The sequence below is a fragment of the Channa argus genome, chromosome 12 (assembly GCF_033026475.1).
Source record: "Channa argus isolate prfri chromosome 12, Channa argus male v1.0, whole genome shotgun sequence".
Lineage (NCBI taxonomy): Eukaryota > Metazoa > Chordata > Actinopteri > Anabantiformes > Channidae > Channa > Channa argus.
Genome location: NC_090208.1, coordinates 5,059,513 through 5,077,912, shown reverse-complemented (window position 1 = coordinate 5,077,912; position 18,400 = coordinate 5,059,513). Strand labels below are relative to the sequence as shown.

The window sequence follows — 18,400 nt, the reverse complement described above, 5'->3', positions numbered from 1 at the left end:
ACACAATCAGTGAAACAGGATCACACACATACAGTATCTCAAATTCACAGGCACAAGTGAAACAAAACTGAAATCTGACCCTCTGAACCGAATTCTGCTGGAGCTGGATCAAATAGATGAAAGCATGAATACAAACATATTATTACGTCACTCAGCTGAGTCTAATGTGATTGATTGATCAATCATAGTCAAATTATTGTCAAGAAGGACCAATCAGAACAGAGCTGAACTCTATTTTCCATACGAGCAAACGTAAACAAACAAACAGAAAACTTTCGAAAATGACTGGAATATATTTTGTCCAGCATTCTTGGTGATTCTTTTCTAAACTGACTTTGTATGTGTATGTGTGTACATATATAAAATCTTAAAGCTGATCCAGTAAATCAATCAAACTGAAAGTGAGTAGAGACTGTTAAAGGTCAGTTAAATGACATAAATTATTGTGTGAACTGTGAAGCAGACAAGTTCTGATGTCTGTTTGACAATGTCTGACAATAAAATGTCTGTTCTACTGTTTGCATGAATTCATTTCTCCTTGTAACTTGTGACATCAGAGGCAGTGGTCGATTGACCAAATCTCTTTAACATCTGCCTGCTCTTTTGTTTTCTGCAAACTGTTAAATAATTGTAAAGGCTCTTGGAAAACAATGAGCCATGAGATCTGCATCCTTATTCCAGGAAGCCCCAGTGATAAGCCCAGAATCTTGATCCAACTGACACGAGATTCACAGTCAAGGACCTTTTACTAAACTGGCAAAGTCCTGAAATTAGTATAAAATTAGATGTGAAAACTAACTCTAAACCTGTTTTGCAGCCATTAGTCATGCAGATCTTTATGTATATTTAATGACTGTCAGAGTCTCCTAAATCATGTGTCATTACACACATGGGCTAATGTGACACAGACTGAGTCACTGCAACTGCACTGCAAATGTTTATTTAGCAGGTCGGCTTCAACACGTTCAGGTTTACTGAATGTCAGAAAGTTTTATTCTTGGTTCCATGTTTCCCGAACACTGGGCTCAGTTCAGAGGAGTTGAGGTGGTTTGATTTCAGCTCAGATCAGCTCAGACCTGCAGCAACATGTTTTGGAGACGTGGTTTTAGAAAGAAACCAAATCTGAATCCTGCTCATCATCTGCTTCATTATAATAAAAACTGAAGAATCACAGTCACATTCAGTACTGAGACGTGTGAAATTTTATTAAGAAGAAAACACACAAAAAGACGAGAAGGTGGACACAATAGAGAAATACAAATAACCTTAATTGCACCTGACGTCTGTTTTATGAGCTAAAATCCTTCATTTAAACCGAATAAACAATCAAACCAGTGTGTTTGAAAGTTATGTGTTTGTGTGCGTGTTAGCTGATGGCAGAGTGAGGAGGAAAGTGGTCACAGAGGCCACCAAGAGGACAGGGACCACTGTGAAGGACTTAATGGTAAAGATTAGTCCCTGTCTGCATCTGACAACAGTATCACAAGAAAACCTGGAAGATTCTGAGGCCAAATGGAAAAAGGTGCAATGGTCACATGAGACCAAAATGGACTCTTTGGCCCTGATGTCAAACAGTAAGTCTGACATCAGGTTATTCAGATTATTCTTCACACAGTTTGTCATGTTTTGCTTCTGTTCTCTGTCAACAATTCTTATCCTGAAAGTCTCTAAATGATGTCATATGCTAATTTACATAATTTACGCTGTGCATGTGATTGCAAAGGACACTGTAAGAGAGAGGAGACAAACAGTGACCCCAACCCTAAATATGTTTATAACTATAAATTAACTTTTTTATAATGTCAAAATTCCAACCCTCCTCCTTTATCCTGGCTTGGGACCAGCAACAGTGATTCAAAAGAGACACACAGGGTTTGAGCTTGTGTCTCTCTATGATTATATGCCACACTGAGTGTTTGCAAGCTGCTTTCTCATAGCAGCACCACAAGTTGGAAGCATCTTCACATTCACAGAACACGTCCTAAATGTAGAAAGCTACACGTTCTCATCATATGCAGTGGATCCAGAAAGTTTTCCCAGTGCTTGACTTTTGCCACATTTTGTTATGTTACAGCCTAATTTCAAAATGCATTACATTCATTATTTTACTCAACATTCAACAAACAATAGCCCATAATGACAAGGTAAATATATTAAAGATACAATCTTTAAATATATCTGAGCTGATCTGAGCTAATACAATTTAAATATTCACAGCTTTTGCTTTATACTTTGTTAAAGGTGCTTCAACTAATCAAATTTAGCTATAGAGGACTTTAACAACATCAAGGTGACCACAGTACTTCACATTAAAAAATATAATACATAGAGGTTAAAAAAGCATCGCTGCAACAAAATAAAATGGAAAAGGACATGAGACAACTATCCACTTCATATTAATAGTCAAGGAAAATAAGTTTTGTTTTACGCAATGATTTAAAAGCTAAAAACACAATCACCCCAACAAACTGACCTAATGATCTGAGGAGTCATGTTGGTTTGTGCCATAATTCACTGAGATACTGTTGGACAGTGTGTTGTAGAAAATCAACGTGATGAACCATCTCTATTTAATACATGAACACTACAGCATATCAGCATCTTCTGACTTGTATGTCTCAAAACCCTTCTACTTATACTTGAACTCAACAAAAGGAACCACACTCATAAAGCATAACTGAAGAAACCTGTTACTAAAGACTGGATTAATAAAATGCATTGGGCAGCATGGTGGTGGAGTAGTTAGCATTGCCACCTCACAGCTAGAAGGTCACTGGAGGTCGTGGTTTTCCTCCAACTGTTGGGTTTCATCCAACAGTCACTGGTGAAACAGTGAAAAAAAAACACAATCACAGCCATTGCACAAATATTGGCCATAGCCAGTACAACCATTTGAAATGTCCTGAAGAAGAACCATCAAACAGGTAGAGCAAGGAAAACAACAGCAGCTGATGAGAAAAACATGGTGAGATCTGTGAAGAAAGACCCTAAAACAAGTGTTAGTGACATCAGAAACAACCTCCAGAGGACAGTGAAGGTATCACAATCTACTGTTCACAGAAGACTCCATGAACAAAAGTACAGAGGCTACAACAGAAGATGCTAAAACTGAACTCAGAAGTCTAGAAGAAGCTGTGGTGAAAGTCCTGAGAAGCATCACAAAAGAAGAATGCAAAAGTTTGGTGATGTTAGTGAGTCACAGGCTTGATGCAGTTATTGCAAGGAAACGATTTGCAACTAAATAGTAAATTCACTTTCTCTCTGTTCCAATACTTTTGCTCACATGACAAATTGAAAGGTTCAAACAAAAGGTGCCACCTTCTAAGTTTGTATCAGATCCAGATGTAAATACCTGGAAATAAAAGCTGAAATGTTGATCTCTCGTCTCAAATGGTTTCAGTCTACAGCAAAAATAAAGGAATTGGCCTCACTGTTCCAATACTTTTAAAGGGGAGTGTTCACTCACTCACCTGAGTCTCTGACTGTCAAGGTGATGTTGCTGATGAGATGAGGTCCACTTCCTGCATTTCCATAATAACACACATATGTTCCACTGTCTTTGATGGTGACGTTCTTCAGAATCACAGCAAAGTCTCCCTCCTTCATCTGTGGATCTCTCAGCTCCACCCGACCATGAAAAAGTGGATGTTGGTACCTTTCATAAATGCGCTCGTCTCTGAAGTAGAAAACATAATCCTCTGACTTCAAGTCAGGTTTGCTCCAGTCTAACAGTTCGATGACCCCCATGAGAAACAAACTACCTAATGTCCTCGCTCGGTGGACTCGTGCAGGTAGATTCGCTTGTCTTTACACCGTCGGTCTTCACATAAGGAGGGCTGATGCTCCAGCCCAACAGGTGCCTTATATATGGTCTTAATTGGCTACAGCCGAAACCGCCCCCTCGTTGAAACCAACCTAACTTGTGCCTTTGTTAGGTCAAAGGTGTGAACGCTCGTTAATCACTAAGCTGAAACTACCACCAACAACAGACCAAGTATCCACTTCACCAGAAAAGCAAAACTACAGTTCTTAACTATTACAAACAAACAGACTAAATAAGCAGACAAAGAAAGAAGTGTCTGTGGTTTTGCGCGAAAAGATTGTGGAAAAACATGGACAATGTCAAGGCTACAAGACCATCTCCAGAGATCTTAATGTTTCTTTGTTCACACAACACTGGAATGCACAATGCACAATATCATCAAGAGGTTTACAGCCCATGGCAACCTTCCTGGACGTGGACGGAAGAGCAAAATTAATGACAAATGGCAACAAAGGATTGTTGGAATGGTGGAAAAAGAACCCAGATTAACTTCTAAACAAATTCAAGCTGATCTGCAGACACAGGGTACAAACATGTCAGCTCGCACCAGAGAATTTTGGGACTCAACGTACTGGCCAGTGTCAGCACCGTTTTGTCCTCCTTTTTTGTTATATTGGTTGCTTTTCCCTGTCCTGTGTCTTTAATAAAGCTCAGTCTTTTCACTAACCCTCTCTCACTTTGTTGCTCTTGGGTCCACATTAAAACTAATCCTGACAGTTTACGTGTGTGGGCATTTAAATACCAGTAGATTCTTTAACCAGAACCAACAAATACACATAAGACAGGATGTATAACCTAAACTCCTAACAGGAGAAAAGATGAGCAAAATAAAAGGGCTTCTCGCTCCTACTGTGCTACCTGGTGCTCAGTATTTACAGTGAATTCTATACAAGCTTATTACCAGAAATCTCTACACACACACACACACAAATCACTAGGCTTTCTTACAGAGTCCAAAACAGAATGCTGGGTTGGTTGGTAGGGCCAGATGTGGGGAGAGAGCGAGCTTCTGTCACCTACCTTCTTGTCCAATCAGCTGGCGGAAATTAATTCAAATGTGCTGATCCATGGACACCACCGGTGACCCAGCCCTCAGACACACACCCCCACACAAAATACACAAGGAGGAGGAGGAGAGAGAGACAGCAACACAATATAAATAATGACCCAGGTCATAACATCCAAGTCTGTTGGCCCTGACATTACCAGGACTTTTCTACAGCAAAGTCTGGATTATCTCCATCTGAGCTGAATAGAGAAGAAGGAACAGAGGAGGTGATACTTCGGAGGATTCCCATGAGTAAGTAGGCTTGTTGATGACGACCATCTCCTGCTACAGCTGCAAGTAAAGAATGTGTTTATTCATACCAACATACACAACACCAACGTCAAACTGGAAGGACAACGAAATTCGGGAACTTGTGTCGGTAAGGGCCGACCTGGAAATCGTAAAACAAATACAAAGAACAGCACGAGATTCTGTGTTATGTGACCAGATTACAAAGCAAAACACGGTCACTTCCCGCCCCCTATTTCTAAAATAGCTCCAAATAAGCACAAAATTATCAAAAGGAGACAATGAGCTACCAAAACTTACAAAAATAGTTCAAATAACTGTGGCCCCTCGTTATGAAATGTCAAAAAGAATAAAACAATCAATGTAATATTTCAGTTTCCTTTTTAACTATAACTTTGTGGGGGGATGCAAACTTAACCCTAAACTTGGCACAATAACACTGCACAAGCCAAGTAGCTTTAAAGAGATGCTTTAAGTGCCACACACTATACTGCTGCCATCTCAGCTATATAAAATATACGAGCACGGCAAAATAACGGACTCCATATGATCATGAATGCTACACCAATGTTGGGCTGCAAATTCAAATCAGATCCATTATATCTTCCGAATAACTGACTCTTCATGATTAAATACCCCACTATTGTCTAGTGTTACTGCAGGCAAAGACTCACAGTTCTTCTACTCTCTTCTACTTCTACTCAATTCTTCTGTGGTTTTTTTTTCTGATTTGAACTGCAGCCAGTGAAGGAAGAAAGCTACACAACTACAGCACAAAATCCAAACAGCAGCAAAACCCCAAATACTTTGCAGCATGTAGCTGCATTTACACATAGGATAATGTATTGATTTTAAAATTGTATACTTTGTGCTCCTGATGTCTACAAAGTGGGTCATTAACATGTGAAACCCGTCATTACATGCACAGTGAAATATTTCAGACTTTTTGTTTTTCTTTGTTTTAATTTTGATGATTACAGCTCTTATATCTGGATAAACACTGAAAACATTTTGCACAGAGAAACAAAGGAAAAAGTACTGTGGATGTTGGCTTTGGGACATATGATCCTGACTCAGCCTATATGTGCACCAGATGCACTGCATGAGACAGTAGGGACGAAAGTGGGCGTTGAAGGACTTGTAACAAACTGACTCAGCTGTGGCATTACAAGCTGTGAGCTAATCCCAGATATTATTCCAAAGCCAGGCTCACAAACGATATTGATTGTAGTTGTAGTAGTAGTTGAAGCTGTAGTATTACTATTATAAATATTCTCCAAATCGATGGAAGTCACCATATTTCCACCTTAAATGTCACACTAGGAAATGTTGATTTGAGGCATGTGGGACAACGTTTGTTTAAACATACAGGAACCACTGCTTTTTTACTTTTTTACTGGGAGCTTCATAAAGCCAGTAGAGTTCAGACCCCATGTGTACAATCATAAATAACACTATAAAACACATATCTTAGACATGTGTTATCTGCTGATAGGTGATGATTTGTTGTACTGCAGGACGTTTTTTTATCAAGTAAAAACAACCGAAAGCAACAAAAAGAAGAGCAGCAACTACTGAAACCCACAGTGCCACTACAACTCCTACTTCCTTGTCTCCTCCAACCCTGATGTTTCCAGCTGTGGGACCTGTAAGAACAGAATCACATGTGAGGTGTCAGGCGTCAAACACACACACACTATGATACACTAAACTCACCTGAGTCCTCAACCTTCAGGTAGACGATGCTCATGTGCTCAGGTGTGTGTGTCTTGCTGCTTCCTGTGTTGCTCTTTCCAACGTGACACTCGTACGTTCCAGCATCATCGACGCTGACGTTCTTCAGAATCACAGTAAAGTCTCCGTCCTTCATCTCTGGGTCTCTCAGCTCCACTCGACCGTGAAAAGATGGAAGCTGGTACTTTTCATACGAGCGCTTCTCCCTGACGAAGAAGACAAAACCCTCTGACCTCAGGTCGGGTCTGATCCAGCTTAACATAATAACGTCACCGTCTCTGGGACCCCGACAGTGAAGAGGGACATCGTCTCCAGGCCTCACTGTGAGCTCCTGTGAGTCTGAAGAATAAGAAAAAGTCAGTCATTTGGTTCTTTAGGAAATATTTGTTAATTCAATTAGTTAATATTGAGACAGTTATAAAGACTAAACCTAAAAGAATTAGACCCCATCAAACTAATTTAACATTTAACAACAATAACAGAGATTATATTGCATTAGAAATATTTATCTATATAGTTTTATTTTATATTTCAATTTCTCAAAAGTAAATTTGCACAATTTTTGCTGTCTTTTTCTTTTGAGGCTTAAAGTGCTTTCATCAGTGTTGCATGATCCTGCAAACATTATCAGATGATCATATTTTAGTAGAAACTATTGTACTGTGCAGCACTTTGGTTTGAGTGTTTATACGTGTGTCCTTCAGTGTTGGGCTTGTTATTAAAAAATTTAATATATTACTCATCACTCAGTTTAAAATGAATAATATTATTCATTTTCTTATTAGTCCCCATTAACAGTAATTTCTTACTTTACTCATTAAATTAGCTTTTAATCTGAAAAATTAAAAATAGACGGAGATGGAGAGTCAATAGTGGAAATGAGCATATTTCAGCCAACTCACGCTTACGTGCTGCTAATACGACGTACATTAAATGTTTTATGTCAATCGTTGATGTGGTGAAAACAAAAGTAAAAGTTGTTTGCGGATGGAGCAACTGTAACAGTATTACATTAATTTTGTTTGTTACTTATTACTGGGGAAAATTTTCAGGGTTTTGGTTAAGGGATGGACACAATGCGAGGGATGAACGAAAAGGACCTTTTATTGACAGAAACTTAAAAGAAATGTCCAACGGAACATAACAGCTCCTAACAGGAGGCTACAAGAAACAGGTGCAGAACAGAATAGAGACAAACTATCCAGAGGAGCCGAACATGAGGGGAAACAAATGACACGGATAACAATAACTACTAAACAGGTAAAGACAAGGGGAAGACTACGGGAACAGTCTTAACAAAATACACTTACGAAACATGGGACACAACTACACAAATGAAGGGTGGGTAAAAAAAATAAAAATAAAAGTATCTAAATCAAAGAAACCTAAAAGTTTAAACAAAACGAACTCTCGGGAAAAGGCCAAAGAGATTGACCTGAATATGAAAAGATACAAACAAGTGAACAAACGTATTAACGACTAAAGTAAGTAAACAACCAAAAACACACTGGAGGGAAAAGATAACTGAAGTACATAAAGTAACACATGAACTAAAGGGAGGCAGACACGAACAAACTGAACAAAGGCCACTGAAACTGAAGAATGCAAAGCCTAACTAAACACCAAACCCAGGACCAGAATAGCAGACAGGACTGGAAACTAAACCTACACACAGAAATCAACAGAAGACAAACCTCAGACCAAAAACGACACAAAAACACAGAGTCCAGGATTAAAGAGTCCATGAAGCCAAGAAACACAAAGTCAGATTTTCCCAAAAGTCCAGAGTCTACTGTGAGGTAACAACGACAAGTATCTGGCAGGGGAGTGAAGGGAAGACTGAACTTAAATAGAGGAGGGAACCGGTGCAAAAGATGAGGGACAACGACGGTAAAGCTGGGCAAAAGAACCAGGGACAGGAAGTAGGGAGAAGGGGCCACAAAATAAAAGTCCAGGAACAGGAAGTGCACTGTGACAAAAATATGCATATATGTAATATTATTAGAGTAACGTGCTACTAGTAAATTCGATTTTTGTCCAATTTTCTCAATAGATGATAAATAATAGAATTTTACTGAAAATTATAGAACAGTTTGTTTGTCCTCTGTTGTTGTTGGCAGCTAATAAAATTAAAAATTGTTAAAGAAACTAGTTACACTAATTATATACAGTATTTATACTATGACATGTGTCATACAGGCTCAGCAGAATGTAATCAGTGCAGCATCCTCCATTTCAGACCCAGAGCTCAGATTAATTTTCAGAAGTTATTCTACTTCTGTGTACCTGCAGTTACAGTACTAAATATATGTACAGACTGTACACACAGTATTTGTAATATCTGGTAAATCTTGCTGCTGTGCAGAATTAGGCTACAAACTACATTACAAATTATACACAATAACAAGCCTCACAGCTTCGTTGGTCTGTGAAGGTCTGGACTCTGCCAACTCACCCACATCTTCAACCTTCAGGTTGATGCTGCTGATGAGCTCAGGGCTGCTTCCATATCCAACATGACACTCGTAGGTTCCAGCGTCGATGATGCTGACGTTCCTCAGAATCACAGAAACGTCGCCGTCCTTCATCTCTGAATCTCTCAGCTCCACTCGACTGTGAAAAGATGGATGCTGGTATGATTTGTACGAGTGCTCGTCCCTGAAGAAGTACACAAAACCCTCTGACTTCAGGTCGGGTCTGATCCACTTCAGCACTATGATATTAGCAGCTCTGGATCCCCGACACGGCAGAGTGACATCGTCTCCAGGTTTCACTTTAACCGGTCGAGAGTCTGAAGCAAAAGCAAACAGAACCAAACAGGAAGTAACCATCAGTACTTTGGTTCTTTTACTTTGATCCATTAACATTCCAACAGCTGCTCAGATTGAACTGACAATTCAGTATTTGGACCATTGTTACATGAAACTCAGTTTATCGCAGAACATCGCAGAGATGAGATGAGGTTTAAGGATGAACTGTTATTATTCAGTGAATGTAGTCAAGATTAGATTATTAGTTATTTAAGGAGTATTGGAGTAAATGAATGACAACAAAGCCACTTTTCTGTTGTCACCTCTCAGCTGTGGGGCTTTACGTCCTACTCTAAGTATCCTGATGAGGGCTATAGGCCATTTAAAAAAAAATATCTTTTACTGTAGCAGATGCTTTTATTCAAAGCAACTTAGCAAACAAGTAGCAAACACTGGAAAAACTTTGGGGTTTGATTCAATGTAAACAACAGGTCTAATTAAAACGAAAATGAAGAGGAGTTATCCTTCTGATAGAGCAAAAAGAAAAGAAAAAAGCAGACTAAGCTAACTGTCAAGCTAGGATGCTAAGTTATGAAAGTGTACTAAAAATCACTACGGTGTATTACTGTAAGTAACAGTGATCAGGCATGAAATGATGAGCGTCTGTGCAATTGAATGCAATCGAACACAGTGACTCTGCCAGGAATTCTACTTTATATAAGAAGAGGTAGTTTTAATGCCATGGCCCTGTTTTTCATTTGATATAGGGTGGCAGAAACATTGCATCCACCTCTTCTTATAATGCTCTGCAGTATGACGCCATTTCCCACCTTGACCTCAATAATAAACATAGTAGAATTATCACGTTTCTGACAGTTTCCACCTAAAAACTGACAAATTATAAATTATAAAAGTAAAACTCATTTCATTTTAACTTTCATTTACTTTCTATTCTGTATTGTGACAAAGGTAGCTGGGTTTTTCCCACTTTGGGGAAGTAAAGGAGCAACAGAAAAACTGTAGAACAAAGTATGAGTAAATAGCACTTTACCAATTTATTAGGTACGCCTGGATAAAACTAATGCAGTAGAACACAACAGTCCTCCCATTCATGAAGATTATAGTGTGTCTTCTGTCTCACTTTGTTCTTCTAGTGACTTTCAGGAGAAAAGCTGAAAATGGGAGCGAGCTTGGAGCAGCAACACTGCTGTTTTGGATCTAAACTGTGGACATGTGGTATCACTTCCATGCTGACTAAGTAAAACTTGCTGAAAGCCTGGGAGCTCTCAGCTTCCTCTCCATCTTTAAAAACAAACATCAGACGTCTGATGAATTCCAGAGTGTTTTTGAAGCACATCTGCCTTTTAATAAACCTTTTTAAACACAGATCTTGACTCAGACTGTTTTTTTTTTCCAGAAAAGTGTTTGTTGTCACATTCAACTACAGCTGTAAGGAGACAGGTCTTACCTTCAGAGGCACCGCACTTAAAAATAAAAAGCCACAACAATGGGGTCCATTTCAAAGTGCACATCTTCTTCTTCTTCTGCTGCTTCTTAGTGGCTGTTAGCTGTGATAGACCTGAAGAGGAGTTTGTCTCCCATGGCTTATGGCATCAGGTCAAGTTCCTATTTACTTTCGTATTCTACACAGAGCCCTAAAGAAGCGATGTCGATGTTTTGTTGAATGGCTATTTAAAGGAACCAGAGCTTTATAAGGTGGCCCCCTCGAACAAGCTGTAACTTCCTCCTCTGTCACGAACCTCAGCCAGTCATGTGATTTACATGAAGACAGACAAAACTTTTAAAACATAATCTCTACACATACTCTCTTGACTAAAGTGAATGAGACAGACCAGCACCGCCCCCTGCTGGATGATGTACAGGTGTTCCAGTTTACCTGCAATCACAGCAGGACGAAGCGAACAATCAACCTCCAGGAACTTTATCAGCGCTCGTTTGCTTAAGTCGAGGACTCTAGTAGGAGAATGTTGTCTTTCCCTCCAATTATTTGTTCCAATCAGTGTTTTCCTTTTGTAATAAGGTCTCCTGTTACCCACGAGTTTTGTTTGCCTGCTGTGAGTATTTCTACATACAGTAATCAGGCAGGCACATGGTTTAACTAATGAGTTTACAGTTTTACTTTATGTAATTGTAACAGCAGTATCTCTGTATTAGGTTTTACACACAGAGCATAAGCTGTTTAATAAAGGAAAAACATATATTAAAATTTGTGGCAAATATAAACATTATAGTGTTTTTCATACAAAAAAAGGATTTTGTCTACAGGCCAGACTTGACCTCCCTGATATGGTGTTGACAGTGACGTATCACGACAACAGACCAAAGTGCAGCATCTACCGACTCTGTTACTCTTCTAGCATGAGAGGCACTGTGACCAGCTACAGCAATCTCAGTGGGTTAAACAGTAAGGAGGTTGACAGCTAACCTCTAGCGGGCAGCACACGAACTGTGTTTACTTTGAAAACCTGCACTTTTCCACTCTCAGTTGTATATTATAGCAGCCAGTATCTCTGCAGGAGCTGTGTGGAAATGGATGAAATGCTCTAGTTTGTCTCTGTGTTGAGGTGGAGCAGTGATCCTGCAGAGTCCTGTCCTCCCTGTGATGGAGGGACATGATGTCTCTCTGCACTGTCAAACAAAGAGGCCTCCCTCCACCCTGCCTAATTATACAAAGTAATTATTATTATTTTAAATCTTCTGTTCTAAACCATCCTTTGTACATTTTCTGAACATTTTGGCAGGTCCCCAAAGTCTGTTTTGGACTTGTTTTCCAGGTTTGGGCCGGTGTTGGACCTTAGAAACTGAGGACATTCTAATAGACTTATGAAAAAAATTTTATATAGTCCAACACAATTTGAAAAAAAAAGTTTGTTATGAGGAATGTAAAGATATTTTTATAAATTAAATCAGATTTTACATGTATTCATTTGACATTTACACATTAACGTTTACCTTTTACATTACATCTTCAGGTAGTACAAATGTTACCTCATAAGACTATAATGATATTTAATTTTTAATTAATTTATCAAGAGTGATGCAAACCTTTGCACTGATTACATTTTCATTATTTTAACGTTTTTTGTTCACACCTTGACCATTTGTGTTATTTCTAGTAAGAAAAGAACATTTGTATCAGATAAATGTGCAATCTTATTATGGTTAAGGTTAAGTTTGCAGCCTCTTACTCTGAAACTGCATGTACTGTACAGAGATGCAAACGTAACCCTAAAACTACCATAATGAGTATATATATAGAAAGAGAAAGACAGTAGTATATGCAGTGTACACACAGGGATACAGAGATGTAGTACTGTTTATAGAGAAAGAGTGAATGTATTGATGTACACAGAGCTACTGTGTGTTTCAGATTAAGAGGATAACATCTCACACTAACTTGTTTCTTCACATAATTCAGATTATTTCCTCTATTCTTCACACAGTTTATCGTATGTTTTGCTTCTGTTCTCTGTGTCAACAATTCACCTGTAGTCAGTGGTTGTGAATATTTACAGAACTAATCTGAACATATCAGACCTTAGTGAGAACACAAAGCTCTGTGTTATGTAGAAGTCACACACTTGGAAGTCAAAGTGTGGAATATCGTCTGACATGTATCTGCATGTCTGGGTTTAACAGCTCTCACAGTGGGGAAGTGAGGAAGAAGTGTCAGGTGTTTTCCAAGAAATGTTGACAAGGAGAAAACATCAAAGCAAAATCCTATCAGAAAAAATGCTCTTGGTTTCAGTTTGTGACATTTTTTTAAACAGGCTCAGTAACCCCCCCACCCCATAACCCCCCACGCTTGGCACACATCCTGGTTCATACAAAACACGTTTGCTGTTTTATATGAGCCAGAAATCAAACATTAAAGTTTAAAGAAAAGTTTGTTGAACTATTAATTAGCAGGTTTATAGAATGATAACACATGTTTTCTCTTATGTAGATGAACCAAGTTACCACAGTCACTGAACCACAGTTAAAGTGGTTTCTTCTGGTTTCCCACATTGCAGTAACCAGGTGTTACTTTACCTTCAGCGGCTGAACAAGTAATGAAACCTGTGAGAAGAAACGCACTGAAAGTCCATTTTGATTCAAGACAAGTCATTTCAAGTTTATTTGGATAGCAGCAGTTCACAACGTGGTCACCTAAACACACTTTACATACTAAAGCCAAGACTATACAGATATGTAGAGGAAACCCAACAAATCCCCCTTGAGCAAGCCATAGGCAACAGTGGAGAGGAAAAACTCCCTCTAAAGGAAGAAACCTCCAGCAGAACCAGGCTCAGGGTCGGCGGCCATCTGCCTCGACCGGTTGGGGTGAGTGGAGACACAAAAGACAAAAAGAGCCATAAGAGGCAGCAACAAAACATTGGGCAGATTGGTTGGACCAGTACATTACATTTACATTTTGTCATTTAGCAGAAACTTTTATCCAAAGCGAATTACAAGTGAGGTACAAGACAGCAAGAATATAAGTCAAGGAGAAAACATCAAAGCAAAGTCCTATCAGAAAAGTGTTTCTCTTTCATGAGTTGCAAGTGCAAGGACGAGCAGAAACGAAAGTTTTTTTTTATTCATTAGGATTTAAGTGCATAGGAAGGTGAAGAAAAGTTTTGTTTAGGGCAGCTTTTTTAATATTGGGAGTGAGGTTGCTGAACGTGCAGAGATTGGAAGCTCGTTCCACCATCTTGGGATCACTGAGCTGAAGAGTTTTGCTTTGTGTCTTCTGTGTGGTGCTGGGACCACCAGACATTGTTCTTTGTGTGGTCAATAAAGCTCTGTTGGTCTTCGATGAAGACCCGCAGAGGACAATCACTGCATCATCATCCAATGTTGATGTGATTTTGAAATTCTGGCTGGGAAAACAAGAACTTCAATCTTTATAGAACCCAGGGATACCCCTGCCAGGATACCTTGAAGGTTCATCCACATAAGTAAGAAGCCAGGCTAGAGCTGATCCAGAGATGCCCAAGTCAGAGGATGTGGACAAGAGGATCTGATGCTTCACAGTGTAAAAAGGCTGCAGATAGATCAAGCAGAATTAAGACAAAAGATGGACCTGCAGCTTTAGCAGCTTCTCTGTGAAGTGACCGCTTTTGGAGCCAGACTGGTTGACATCAAGGAGGTTGTTCTGGAAAAGAAAGTCTGAGAGTTGATTGAAGACCCTTCCAGGGTCTTGGCCAGAAATTAAAGAAGTAAGAATGGTTTATAATTCTCCACAACGAAGGGGTCAAGAGAAGGCTACTTAAGCAGTGGGGTAATCTGGGCCTGCTTGAATGAAGTCAGAAAAGTGCCTGTTGTAAGAGATGTGTTGATGATTTGTGTAATGGCTGGCATTGGAGCAGGTGTAACTGCTTGAAGGAGAGTCGAGGGAATCGGAGGTGGTTGGATGGTTTGAGAGGAAGATGGTGGATTTCTTGTCCTCTGTCAGCATTGAAAAAAAGGAGTGTGATGCAGTAATGGATAAAGTTAGCAGGATGTCATCGTCTGGAGGAGCAAACTGGGAGCTGATGGCTGCCACCTTATTAGTAAAGAATCCGGCAAAGTCGTCAGCAGTGAGAGAGGTGGGTGGACGAGGTGGAGATAGAGAAGTGATTTTAAAGTGGAGGACAGGTTTTTGGTGTCCATGGTGTTGCTGAGCTTGTCCTAGTAGTATTCAGTCTTTGCCCTGGTGACACTGTGAGAGAAAGTCACATGATGAAGTCTTGGATTTGCAACACTTCCTCTCAGGACTCCTGAGCATGGTGCATTGCTCACAGATCTGGTTGGTGAGTCATGGAAGCTGAGGGACGAGCAGGTGTAGAAGACATGAAGAGAACTGCTCCGGATTGAGAGACCTGAGGTTGCGGCAGAATGTTCCAAGTGTGGTAGGAGAATGCAAAGGTCTAGGGATTAAGACAGTGAGCTGAATGAAGAAGTGATCTGATAGATGAGAATGAGGTCCAGCTTTGTGGCTTTGTGGGAGTGGAGACCAGTCTCAGGTCAAACGTGTTTTGAAGAGCATCACATCAGCTCCCTGAGATTTGTCCAGGTGGATGTTCAGGTCTCCTGAGATGATGAGTGGAGTTCCGTCTTCAGGGAAGTGGAACAGCAGCATTTTAAGCTCATCACAGAAGTTCCCCAGTTGTACCAGTGGATAGATTACGATTACGTGGGCTGTAATCGTTGCTGTGATCCTATTGGCCTCATATTCCAAGGATGACAGATTGTTGAGGGGTGCTGTTGGGGAAAACTTTCAGTAGCCGCACACTGGAAACATACAGCTCAACGGCCCGAGACACGTGCAGAAAGGGACAGAGAGGGAAAAGCACATATACGTGAGACGGAAAAGACAAAATTACTTTCATGCAATGGTGACATATAAATACTAAAAAGAGTTAAGTGCATTGTGTGGGGGGGGGGGTTTCCCCAGCAGTCTAAGACTTTAGCAGCATAACTAAGAGCTGGTTCAGACTGAGCAGCTCTAACTATAAGCTTCATCAATAGGTACTGTGGGGTCTCAGATACCACAGAGTTTGACTGTATGTGAGGTAGAGCGTTTTAAATTATATTCATTTAATGTGGCGATAGCTGAGAGAAGGATCTCTCCTGCTAATTGTAGCACAGACTAACAGGGAGTTATAATAGTCCAGTGATCTTTAGTAACACACAGATACGGACAGAAACTATAGTGCAGATTAAAATGTGCTCCAACTAAGCAGCAGCTAACTTACATTTTAGTTTATTAATATGAAAAAGTGACTTGTTTTAATATAAAGTTAGAAAAGTGAGTCCTGCAGCTTTGAACCACTCTGCCTCAGTTTTGTTTGCCTTTAACTACAAGTTCAGGTTTAAACAGATTTAATTTCAATTTTTCTGATACACAGATTAAAAAAAACGGAGGTTGTGATTGTGTTTCCCATTAGGTTTTATTGGCATTTTATTTTCTCTTAAGAGCAGATCTCATGTTCAACAGCTGTGACTATTTGCGTTAAATTCTTTGTAAAGGCTTTAAGATTTGTATTTGGGGTTTATATGGACTATAAGCTCTCAGTTTACTTCACTGTAGTAAATACTGTCAACAAATACCATGAAAATAATCACAGTGGACACAAATACTGTAGTTTTTGTCACCTAACTTCCCTGCTGCCAAAAATACTAATCAGAAACTAAAGCTCACTCACAAGTCCTATTTTCTACCCCCACCCCTTATTTTAGAGTGCTCCTTCACTTTTGGGTTTTTCCAGTCATAAGGGAATGTAGTAGAAATATCTAATAGGACACTGTGCACAATCAGATCTGATTGAGCTGTGTTGCTTTAATGTCCCCAGTAAAGCACGGGGATACTTCACAGGGGGTCTCCTGTTGGAAAGTCCTGTCTTCTATCCAGGAGCGCCCCAGAAAAGATGTCTTGGATGTCTATAGATTGCCATGATATTTTTACTACATCCTCTACATCTGAATTGATTGACGTCTTAGGTGTCTTGACGACCATCTACTGTAGTACAGTGACTATGTAAAGTGTCTAATACAAAACCGCTTTAAAAAGTCCAAACCTAGTAACTAACGCAGTTCGGGCACCGTCTGTGGCTGTAGCAATGGTGCTAATCCTAATCCTGTCCCTAGTTGGACATTATCCCTTAGTTTTTTATAGTTTTGAATCCAGTAGTGAGATCACAAAACCCTGAATTTGCCGATTTTGGTTGAGAAGCGTGACTTGAAGTAGTGGGCGTGGTTTGAGGGACAGCAGCAGGAAAATCTTCATAAAAGTGTCTACTGATTCAGGACTAAAGAGCTCAGAAAAAAGACATTTCAAGACAGGATGTCTTGCTGGGGAGCAAAAGGTGAGGAAGCACTGGTGTAAGCAGGTTTGATACTGGGTCTGCCAGAAGTGGGTAAACAGTGAAACAGTGTTACCTAGATTTTGAAATTTCCCTCACACTTAGCAGCTAATATTTAAATTCTGATAAGTCATTTTTGCATTTTGCTGAATTGTTACTGTTCTTGAAAAACAGCCAAACTGACTGGAGGATGTTATCATTCATTCATTCACCTACGACTACAATGTTTGGGTTTTAACAGACTGTTAGACAGTGACAGGTCAGTTTTAGATTAGTCCAGTAAAACTAATGGTTTCTGGTCACCACACGAGCAAAAACAAATGCAGAAACTCTGTTGATTTTGGTCAATTCTGTGTGATTTCTGTTGTCCTGCCTCTTCTTTTGTTATTTAACTGTCATCAGCAATATCTTCACAAACATCTGATCTATGATGGTTCACTCTCACATCAACAACCAGGAAGTAGCCGCACTTTAAACTCACCTGAGTCTTCAACCTTCAGGTAGATGGAGGTCATGAGCTCAGGTTTGCCTCTATATCCAACATAACACTCATATGTTCCAGCATCATTCATGGTGACATTCTTCAGAATTACAGAAATGTCTCCGCCCTTCATCTGTTGATCTTTCAGCTCCACTCGGTTCTTAAAAGATGGATGCTGAGCGTCATCATACATACGTTCCTCTCTGAAGAAGATGACATAACTCTCCGATTTCAGGTCAGGTTTAGTCCACTTTACCAGTTTAATGTCAGCATCTGTGGGACTGTGACACTGGAGAAGGACGTCACTTCCAGGCTGTGTTTTCATCTTTACCAGGGAAAAACAAGTAAAAAGTAAAGTAAAAGTCAGTGAATCTTTTATTTTAATTGGTTAATAGTCAATATTCACAGACTAAACACTAAGCTGCTGGCAGCCGCTCTGTTAGTGGTGTTTAATAAGGATTCAGAAAA

At 39.7% G+C, this 18,400-nt stretch overlaps 1 protein-coding gene across 6 annotated transcripts in view; it reads right to left on the bottom strand.

The window, feature by feature from the left end:
* Nucleotides 1-18,400, bottom strand: part of LOC137137809 (V-set domain-containing T-cell activation inhibitor 1-like) — a 66,375-nt gene that overhangs the window by 46,757 nt on the left and 1,218 nt on the right. For 3 of the 6 annotated variants that reach the window (XM_067524479.1, XM_067524477.1, XM_067524478.1), the window contains exons 2-5: nucleotides 17,933-18,257; nucleotides 9,310-9,645; nucleotides 6,837-7,193; nucleotides 3,471-6,766 (exon numbers count right to left, since the gene is read on the bottom strand). In XM_067524479.1, the coding sequence (XP_067380580.1) occupies nucleotides 6,591-6,766; nucleotides 6,837-7,193; nucleotides 9,310-9,645; nucleotides 17,933-18,257 (1,194 nt within the window). In that variant the 3' untranslated portion in view covers nucleotides 3,471-6,590. The other 3 variants (XM_067524480.1, XM_067524481.1, XM_067524482.1) reach the window with 3 other exon arrangements.